The sequence below is a fragment of the Phyllobates terribilis genome, unplaced genomic scaffold (assembly GCF_046119375.1).
Source record: "Phyllobates terribilis strain yellow unplaced genomic scaffold, ASM4611937v1 Scaffold_1403__1_contigs__length_296816, whole genome shotgun sequence".
Taxonomy (NCBI): Eukaryota; Metazoa; Chordata; class Amphibia; order Anura; family Dendrobatidae; genus Phyllobates; species Phyllobates terribilis.
In genome coordinates, this window is record NW_027364163.1 from 230839 (window position 1) to 241428 (window position 10590).

Below are 10590 nucleotides of genomic sequence, written 5' to 3' on the forward strand. Positions count from 1 at the left end.
TATATATATATATCATATACAGGAGGAGGAGGTGTATATATATATATCATATACAGGAGGAGGAGGTGTATATATATATATCATATACAGGAGGAGGAGGTGTATATATATATATCATATACAGGAGGAGGAGGTGAATATATATATCATATACAGGGGGAGGAGGTGTATATATATATCATATACAGGAGGAGGAGGTGTATATATATCATATACAGGAGGAGGAGGTGTATATATATATCATATACAGGGGGAGGAGGTGTGTATATATATATATCATATACAGGGGGAGGAGGTGTATATATATATCATATACAGGGGGAGGAGGTGTATATATATATATCATATACAGGAGGAGGAGGTGTATATATATATATCATATACAGGAGGAGGAGGTGTATATATATATATCATATACAGGAGGAGGAGGTGTATATATATATATCTCATATACAGGAGGAGGAGGTGTATATATATATATATCATATACAGGGGAGGAGGTGTATATATATATCATATACAGGAGGAGGAGGTGTATATATATATATATATCATATACAGGAGGAGGAGGTGTATATATATATATCATATACAGGAGGAGGAGGTGTATATATATATCTCATATACAGGAGGAGGAGGTGTATATATATCATATACAGGAGGAGGAGGTGTATATATATATATATATATATCATATACAGGAGGAGGAGGTGTATATATATATATCATATACAGGAGGAGGAGGTGTATATATATATATCATATACAGGGGGAGGAGGTGTATATATATATCATATACAGGGGGAGGAGGTGTATATATATATATCATATACAGGAGGAGGAGGTGTATATATATATATCATATACAGGAGGAGGAGGTGTATATATATATATCATATACAGGAGGAGGAGGTGTATATATATATATCTCATATACAGGAGGAGGAGGTGTATATATATATATATCATATACAGGGGAGGAGGTGTATATATATATATATATATATCATATACAGGAGGAGGAGGTGTTTATATATATATATATCATATACAGGAGGAGGAGGTGTATATATATATATCATATACAGGAGGAGGAGGTGTATATATATATCTCATATACAGGAGGAGGAGGTGTATATATATCATATACAGGAGGAGGAGGTGTGTGTATATATATATATATATATATATATATCATATACAGGTGGAGGAGGTGTATATATATATATCATATACAGGAGGAGGAGGTGTATATATATATATCATATACAGGGGGAGGAGGTGTATATATATATATATCATATACAGGAGGAGGAGGTGTATATATATATCATATACAGGGGGAGGAGGTGTGTATATATATATATCATATACAGGGGGAGGAGGTGTATATATATCATATACAGGGGGAGGAGGTGTATATATATATACCATATACAGGAGGAGGAGGTGTATATATATATATCATATACAGGAGGAGGAGGTGTATATATATATATCATATACAGGAGGAGGTGTATATATATCATATACAGGGGGAGGAGGTGTATATATATATATACCATATACAGGAGGAGGAGGTGTATATATATATATATATCATATACAGGGGGAGGAGGTGTATATATATATATATATCATATACAGGGGGAGGAGGTGTATATATATATATATCATATACAGGGGGAGGAGGTGTATATATATATATATCATATACAGTGGGAGGAGGTGTATATATGTATATCATATACAGGGGGAGGAGGTGTATATATATATACCATATACAGGAGGAGGAGGTGTATATATATATATCATATACAGGGGGAGGAGGTGTATATATATATCATATACAGGGGGAGGAGGTGTATATATAATGACGTCACAACATTTCTCTGCGCATTGTGTCTGCGCATGTGCAATCGGTTTTCTTTCTATTGCCTTGTTGCAATCACGTGACCGGAAGCAGGAAGCAGCACGTGTTCTATAGAGGATTGAGAGAGAAGGCGCCGAGTCTGAGGTAAAACCCAACTGTGTCACCCGTGTAAGTGCGCCCCCTCGTGTGTGTGTGTGTGTGTGTGTGTGTGTGTGTGTGTGTGTGTGTGTGTGTGTGTGTGTGTGTGTGTGCGCGCGCTCCCCCTCCCGTGTGCACCGTGTAGTTGATGGATTGGAGTGAATGAGAAATGTGAGGAGGGACCGATGTACAGAGAGGGGACGTGAGGGGGACTGATGCGTAGAGATTTGTGATCGAGAGGGGGGACTGATGCGTAGAGATGGGTGGACGAGAGGGGGACTGATGCGTAGAGATGGGTGGACGAGAGGGGGACTGATGCGTAGAGATGGGTGGACGAGAGGGGGGCTGATGCGTAGAGATGGGTGGACGAGAGGGGGACTGATGCGTAGAGATGGGTGGACGAGAGGGGGACTGATGCGTAGAGATGGATGGACGAGAGGGGGACTGATGCGTAGAGATGGGTGGACGAGAGGGGGGCTGATGCGGAGGGAGGGGGACTGATGCGTAGAGATGGGTGGACGAGAGGGGGACTGATGCTGAGGGAGGGGGATGAGAGGGGGGCCGATGCGTAGATTTGGGTGGACGAGAGGGGGGCCGACGCGGAGGGAGGGGGACGAGAGGGGGGCCGACGCGGAGGGAGGGGGACGAGAGGGGGGCCGACGCGGAGGGAGGGGGACGAGAGGGGGGCCGACGCGGAGGGAGGGGGACGAGAGGGGGGCCGACGCGGAGGGAGGGGGACGAGAGGGGGGCCGACGCGGAGGGAGGGGGACGAGAGGGGGGTCGACGCGGTGAGAGGGGGACGAGAGGGGGGCCGACGCGGAGAGAGGGGGACCAGAGGGCGGCTGAGCCGACGCGGAGAGAGGGGGCTGACGCGGAGAGTGGGGACGAGAGGGCGACTTATGCGCAGAGGGGGACGAGAGGGGTGGACGAAAGGGGGGCTGACGCGGAGAGAGGGGGACGAGAGGGCGGCCGACGCGGAGAGTGGGGACGAGAGGGGGGCTTACGCGGAGAGAGGGGGACGAGAGGGGGGCCGACGCGGAGAGTGGGGACGAGAGGGCGACTTATGCGCGCAGAGGGGGGCGAGAGGGCGACTTATGCGCGCAGAGGGGGGGCGAGAGGGCGACTTATGCGCGCAGAGGGGGGGCGAGAGGGCGACTTATGCGCGCAGAGGGGGGCGAGAGGGCGACTTATGCGCGCAGAGGGGGGCGAGAGGGCGACTTATGCGCGCAGAGGGGGGCGAGAGGGCGACTTATGCGCGCAGAGGGGGGCGAGAGGGGGGCCGACGCGGAGAGAGGGGGACGAGAGGGCGACTTATGCGCAGAGAGGGCGGCCGACGCGCAGAGAGGGGGACGAGAGGGCGGCCGACGCGCAGAGAGGGGGACGAGAGGGCGGCCGACGCGCAGAGAGGAGGACGAGGGGGGGGGTGACGCGCAGAGAGGAGGATGAGGGGGGGGGTGACGCGGAGAGAGGGGGGCCGACGCGGAGAGAGGGGGACTGATGCAGAGAAATGATAGATGTATATGCCGGTATTTTAGCGTGGTAAACATGGCACCTTCATTGACAGGCTGGCCCTGGAAGCCTCGTCTTGCCTCCTTGCCCATCTCCTTGCTCGTGGGCAGCATTATGCTTACATATCTGCCTCATCCCATAAAAGGCCATCGAAGTCATACTCCAGAAAGTCCTCTTGCCCTACACACATAACTATAGTAAAGTCTGTGGTCGCAGAGGAAGCTGCCATCCTGGCGCCTCTGCCTTGAGGATAGCTGGGCACAAGTCTACCGTTGTCGGAGCTGCTGCTTGAGACATGACGTTTCATCCCTTCCCTGCGTCTTGGGCATTGAGTATTTATGCGAGGGCCAGCGCAATGTGCCCACATGGGCAGAGACCATGAGTCTGATGTGCAGCTTGTGGTCTAGGGCTTATCACACTGTAACCTCTTGGCACCACTTGGAAATCCTGGGATTGCCCTTGTGACCATTTTGGTCGCCATCTGTAGCCCTATAGTGTGTTTACCCTCTGACACCATAAGATAAGGACTACTAGATAAAGGGGAGAGGGTGAAACTGTTCTGGTGCACGTCGGCAATGAGGTGGTAGTCTGCTCTGTGAGTTAGGTGATTACGTTTGATCTTACACATGTAACCCCATATGTTTTATGTTGCACACACACAGACCCATCAACGTGCAGGATTCAAGTCAAAAAAGCAGATCTGATGGATAAGACCTGGCCTAGGACAGTCATGATGGCTCCGGCATCTGACAGTGCCGAAGACTCCAGCAGTGAAGAACATGAGAGATCAGATACTGAGAGCGAGTCTGACGCAGAGTTGGAACAAGACCCTGCTTCCAGTCAGGCAACAGGTGTGTGGTGTTCAATCTAGTGGTACTAGTGGTAAGGTAATGCCCTGCATATATAGTGTGTATCCTGCTCCGGATCCCTCTGTGCGGCTCGTGTGTAACCTGCTCCAGATCCCTCTGTGTGCCTCGTGTGTATCCTGCTCCGGATCCCTCTGTGCGGCTCGTGTGTAACCTGCTCCGGATCCCTCTGTGTGGCGCGTGTGTATCCTGCTCCTGATCCCTCTGTGTGCCTCGTGTGTATCCTGCTCCAGATCCCTCTGTGTGCCTCGTGTGTATCCTGCTCCAGATCCCTCTGTGTGCCTCGTGTGTATCCTGCTCCAGATCCCTCTGTGTGCCTCGTGTGTATCCTGCTCCAGATCCCTCTGTGTGCCTCGTGTGTATCCTGCTCCGGATCCCTCTGTGTGCCTCGTGTGTATCCTGCTCCGGATCCCTCTGTGTGCCTCGTGTGTATCCTGCTCCGGATCCCTCTGTGTGCCTCGTGTGTATCCTGCTCCGGATCCCTCTGTGTGCCTCGTGTGTATCCTGCTCCGGATCCCTCTGTGCGGCTCGTGTGTAACCTGCTCCGGATCCCTCTGTGTGGCGCGTGTGTATCCTGCTCCTGATCCCTCTGTGTGCCTCGTGTGTATCCTGCTCCGGATCCCTCTGTGCGGCTCGTGTGTATCCTGCTCCGGATCCCTCTGTGTGGCGCGTGTGTATCCTGCTCCGGATCCCTCTGTGTGCCTCGTGTGTATCCTGCTCCAGATCCCTCTGTGTGCCTCGTGTGTATCCTGCTCCAGATCCCTCTGTGTGCCTCGTGTGTATCCTGCTCCAGATCCCTCTGTGTGCCTCGTGTGTATCCTGCTCCAGATCCCTCTGTGTGCCTCGTGTGTATCCTGCTCCAGATCCCTCTGTGTGCCTCGTGTGTATCCTGCTCCAGATCCCTCTGTGTGCCTCGTGTGTATCCTGCTCCAGATCCCTCTGTGTGCCTCGTGTGTATCCTGCTCCAGATCCCTCTGTGTGCCTCGTGTGTATCCTGCTCCAGATCCCTCTGTGTGCCTCGTGTGTATCCTGCTCCAGATCCCTCTGTGTGCCTCGTGTGTATCCTGCTCCAGATCCCTCTGTGTGCCTCGTGTGTATCCTGCTCCAGATCCCTCTGTGTGCCTCGTGTGTATCCTGCTCCGGATCCCTCTGTGTGCCTCGTGTGTATCCTGCTCCGGATCCCTCTGTGCGGCTCGTGTGTAACCTGCTCCGGATCCCTCTGTGTGGCGCGTGTGTATCCTGCTCCTGATCCCTCTGTGTGGCGCGTGTGTATCCTGCTCCTGATCCCTCTGTGTGCCTCGTGTGTATCCTGCTCCGGATCCCTCTGTGCGGCTCGTGTGTATCCTGCTCCGGATCCCTCTGTGTGGCGCGTGTGTATCCTGCTCCTGATCCCTCTGTGTGCCTCGTGTGTATCCTGCTCCTGATCCCTCTGTGTGCCTCGTGTGTATCCTGCTCCAGATCCCTCTGTGTGCCTCGTGTGTATCCTGCTCCAGATCCCTCTGTGTGCCTCGTGTGTATCCTGCTCCAGATCCCTCTGTGTGCCTCGTGTGTATCCTGCTCCAGATCCCTCTGTGTGCCTCGTGTGTATCCTGCTCCAGATCCCTCTGTGTGCCTCGTGTGTATCCTGCTCCAGATCCCTCTGTGTGCCTCGTGCGTGTCGGCCTCTCTGGAGCCCTCGGCGCGGTTGACGCGCGGCGGCCTCTCCGCATTCCTTTCCATGTTTGTTTGTATTCTCTTAATTGGGTTTTTCTTGATGTGTTCACCTTCTCTTTAGACTTTTCTGCAATGTCTTTTGAGGAGATCATTAGTGTAAAGAACAAAATGGGGACTAAAGCTTTCTACAAAGCAGTGCAAGGATCTCGAAAGGGAAAGTCGTCAGCTGACGGCAGGAAAGCAGATAAGAGTCGGTAGGTGTCTAGCAGTCCGCCTGGTCTTCTACCAGTCAGTAACATTCGAGGTGGTCGCCTCCTTATACTGACTACATTACCAGCTTCAGCCACTGAGGTCTGGGGGTGACACCAGGGGGGTTTTGCTCTAAGCTGCACTGTTATTTCCATGGGCAGGACTTGTAATGTGAATATAAAGGATGTATACTGTATCTTATGTTCTGGCTTTCAGACCCTTAGAAATGTCCTCTAAGAAACCGGTCCCTTTTCTGAGGAAGGTGGTCCCGGCAAAGAAAAGGGTAAGGAGTTTGTTGCTATATACTTCTTAAATGGGTTTTATGCTTTGTATGATCTACCTGTTAGATGGTTCGCTGACCTTACACTGGCCGCAGGGTGTTCATCTGCGATGTGAGGAAATAAAGTTATGCAGCTCCCACTGAAATGTGGGATGTGTCCGGTGTGGGGGCCACACTCCTCATATCCACCCTGTAATACGTGATGATGGAGTCTATTCTCTGATTAAAGTAGATCGAAGACCTGACATTTGTGGACTGCATTAAATCCGATCCAGATAGACTGAGTGCAAGACCTGTTTGCTATACTGTCCTCTGGGCGGGCGGACGACGTTGACTTGCCGCCCTCTGGGCGGGCGGACGACGTTGACTTGGCGGACGACGTTGACTTGCCGCCCTCTGGACCTCTAGAAAACATGTGTTTTTCATTTTAGATGCAACGTGATCCGCGATTTGATGACCTCTCTGGAGAATTTAAACCGGAGGTTTTTGAGAAGACGTTTGGGTTCCTGGACGACATCAAGAAGAAGGAGAAGGAGGTGACAGTCTGACACAGAGCAGATAGTGAAGCTTCAGGGCCAGGGTGGGAGGGAATGAGGAGAAGAAGCAGAAATCTCCCTGAGCCACAGAGCGGGCAGGGACCAGGGTTACTACAGCTGCCGGAGACAAGCGAGCATGGGGCTGCTTACTCCGCTAGCGACCCCTTCTTCGGGTGCCTGAGGAGGAGATATTCCTGACCTTCATGCAGCATGTTCTTCCCATCCACCATGGTTGCAGTATGGGACATAGAAGCTGGGGAGATGACGTCCCTGTCGCTCCTCTGGCTGCTGCTACTGGCAGAGTACAGGCGAGAGAGGGAGGAGAGGCTGTCACCTGACAACCAGCCGCATGGTGTCCGTCTTGTGGGGGTGTCCATCTTCTTTCCTTTCCTCGCTGATTCTTGTACTTTTTTCAGACTTTGGAGAAAAAACTTCAGAAGACTCGTGACCCAGCCCTGAGGGAGCCGCTGATACAGTTGTTGCGCAGGATGGTAAGGAGTGTTTCCAGGGGTCAGCGGCCGGGAGACCCCAAGATCTACTGTTTATTGTGGTTTGTGTCCATATTTAGGATCAGCAAGAAAAAGCTGCAAAACAGAAGCAAAGGCTTCGGGAGAAGGAGGCCGAGTTCAAGAGACAGCAGAGAGAACGAGCCCAGCAGGGGAAGAAGCCGCTCTACCTTAAGAAAAGTGAGTGCTGCCACACAACAATGGCCGTATTATATGCCACCAATCTGTAGAGATGCCGCCAGGAGCGACTCGTGCTCTGTGCAGCCTTACTATTGAGGTGTGTCCCACCTGGCGACTCCCTGCCTTACGGTGAGTGGTCCGGTAAGCATCTAGCAGCCATGTGTCTCGGTGCGGGGTCGCTGTGGTTCCTGGGCATAACTTGCTTTCGCAGTGACTCTTCACTGACTTCCAGAGGAGACACCCAGGATCTTCGTTCAGCCTTATCTACAGGACTACATCAGGTGTGGCTAGGTAAGTGTTTCATGGGACATCACCAAGATGACACAATATGTGCTGAGAATATACAGTACCCCTCAAAAGACCGCCCTGTTCATGCAATGGATCTTACTGGAATCTGCACCTTGTAGCTTTAGACTGAAGGCAGCAAAACCATGAAGGAAGGAGCAGATATGGGAAAAAGGCGTAAAGAACACGAGTGACACAACCTGGAATATGTGTTTCACCTCAGATTTCTCTTGTAGCCCCCGTTACTCAGATGACGGCTTTATACCCGCTCGTCACCGGCAATGGCTTCCAGCGGGCATGAAGGGTTTCCCGGAGGAGCGGAGCACTTGTCGGCTGCTTTGCCTTGGACACAGGTCCAGCTCGTACCAAACCGTCTTTACTGGTTTGAGGTCGGTGATTGTGGAGGCCGCGTTATCTGATGCAGCCTCCATCACTTTCCTTGGTCACATCGCCTGGAGCTTTTCTGGGTCAGTGTCCTGCTGTAACAGTAATGAAGGTCCCATTGAGTGAAAACCCGTTGGGGTTGCGTTCACTGCAGAACGCTGGGCTAACCACGCTATGTCACCAATATTATCAGTAAAGCGCCCCCCACCATCACACCTCCCCTCCATGCTTCACCCGGGCACCACATGAATCTACAATCTGCACACACCAATAAAGCCAAAGAAAACCATTGGAGGAACAGAGGTGCCCAAACTTCTTTTGAGGGGTATTGTACACATTACTCTTGATAGGCTTGTGACCTCCTCCAGAGTGAGAGGAGCCGTCTGTGCCGCCCCCTTGTCTGTGCAATAACCTGCGCTTCTGTCTGCAGGTGACATCCGGAAGCTGGAACTTGTAGACCAATATCAGGAGTTAAAGAGAAAAGGAAAAGTGGAGAAATTCCTGAGTAAGAAGAGAAAGAGAAACTCCATTAAAGACAGAAGACGACTTCCCAGTCAGCAGTAGTGGTGGTGGCCACGTCTTGGTGCTGACCAGAGACTCCTGCATACGTCACACACATTCTCTTCTAGGACATTTATGGCTGGAACGCTGAGTGAGCCGATGGGTAGAGTGTTTTCAGGTCACTGCATCTTGTGTGATGCTCTGCAGGAGTGGAGCCGTCTCTGCTCTGCACATCAGATGAATCCTTATGGATATGCTGTTGTCTGGTATGGAGCTCTGCAGGGATGAGACCATGGTCTGGTATGGAGCTCTGCAGGGGTGGGATCATGGTCTGGTATGGAGCTCTGCAGCGTTGGGACCATGGGGGGATGGTATGGTGCTCTGCAGGGGTGAGACCATGGTCTGGTATGGAGCTCTGCGGGGTAGGACCATGGCCTGACGTGGAGCTCTGCAGGGGTGAGACCATGTGCTGGTATGGAGCTCTGCAAGGGTGGGACCATGGGGCTGGTATGGTGCGCTGCAGGGGTGGGACCATGGTCTGGTATGGAGCTGTGCACACACGTCTGGTGCGAGGCACTGTAGGTGAGCCATTATTTAGTGACTGTGTAATGACATTGTCTACCGAGCATTGGAGAAACTAATAAAGGGCAGCCATAGTATCGGCAGCTATTTTTTGTCATTGTAGCTGTTGTGTGGATCTTCTGAATCTATGGAGATGGATTGATAGCTGATGAAAATTTTCCCCCACAACAAAATGACTAATAAAAATTACATAAGTGGTAAGAAATACAGAAGTCTCCGGTGTGCATCCTGTCTGTGCTGCTGATCTCACACATCCCCAGAATAGACTGATCCTACAGGAGCCAGAGGCTTTGAATAAGAGAGCGCGGTAAATGCTTCTTCAGTCACTTCATGATCTCACGGTTAATTCTATACCATTGGGGATCGTGTGAAATTGACAGCTGCGGCAGCACTGATTGCCAGACTCCAATGTTGAGCTGTAATTTGCATAATTACACATATAGTTAATATATCATGATTATTGTAAATATTGGATACTGTGTTACACTCATTGGGGCTTCATCAACTATACGAACCCCCACAAATTTATATTGGGAAATCTCAGAATGATGCAACAAGGGATGAAGGAAGAACAGCAACTTCTTTGTGTTCATGACCGCACTGTAGCTGTTGGGGTCTCTCAAGGTCAATGTCACATGCAGCAGGATATGGAGTAGCAGCAGCACAGAAAAGGGACCAGGCTGATGGTATGAAATTCATTATGATGACTCTTTCTATAATGTCTAACAATCGCAGAGAGGGTAGGAAATTGAATCAACAAGGCCCTCGTTTGTGTTGGTGAGTATGACCAGCTGTACTTGATTGCTTGTGGAATGACGGTATAATTAGCATAAAGTAACGTGACATGGAAAAGTTTGGGCACCCCTGGTCAAAATTACTGTTATTGTTAACAGTTAACCAAGTTGAAGATGAAATGATCTCTAAAAGGCCTAAAGTTACAGATGACACATTTCCTTTGTATTGTAGGCTTTTGAAAGCATCATAGCTTCTTAACGCTTTTTGTAGCCAGACAAGAGGCTTTCAATCTTTCTTTGAAGGATTTTCATAA

General features: G+C 50.5%; 1 protein-coding gene across 2 annotated transcripts; it reads left to right on the forward strand.

The window, feature by feature from the left end:
- The first annotated feature begins 1890 nt into the window (after positions 1–1890).
- RRP36 (ribosomal RNA processing 36) lies at positions 1891–9748 on the forward strand. 2 transcript variants are annotated; one of them, XM_073668977.1, is made up of 8 exons: positions 1891–2017; positions 4183–4371; positions 6161–6293; positions 6505–6571; positions 7000–7104; positions 7521–7595; positions 7673–7790; positions 8890–9746. In XM_073668977.1, exons 2-8 carry the CDS (start codon positions 4224–4226, stop codon positions 9021–9023), a joined length of 780 nt encoding a protein of 259 aa, XP_073525078.1. In that variant the 5' UTR covers positions 1891–2017; positions 4183–4223; the 3' UTR covers positions 9024–9746. The 2 variants fall into 2 exon arrangements, with proteins under 2 accessions (XP_073525078.1, XP_073525079.1); XM_073668978.1 differs by having other exon boundaries at positions 1939–2041; positions 8890–9748.
- Positions 9749–10590: the final 842 nt, after the last annotated feature.

Bases quoted from the DNA above. Each gene is read 5' to 3' on its own strand.
- RRP36 (XM_073668977.1), top strand. From the start codon at position 4,224: ATGGATAAGACCTGGCCTAGGACAGTCATGATGGCTCCGGCATCTGAC. The intron at 7,596-7,672 runs GTAAGGAGTGTT...GTCCATATTTAG, and splicing joins TACAGTTGTTGCGCAGGATG to GATCAGCAAGAAAAAGCTGC. The intron at 7,791-8,889 runs GTGAGTGCTGCC...TTCTGTCTGCAG, and splicing joins GCCGCTCTACCTTAAGAAAA to GTGACATCCGGAAGCTGGAA.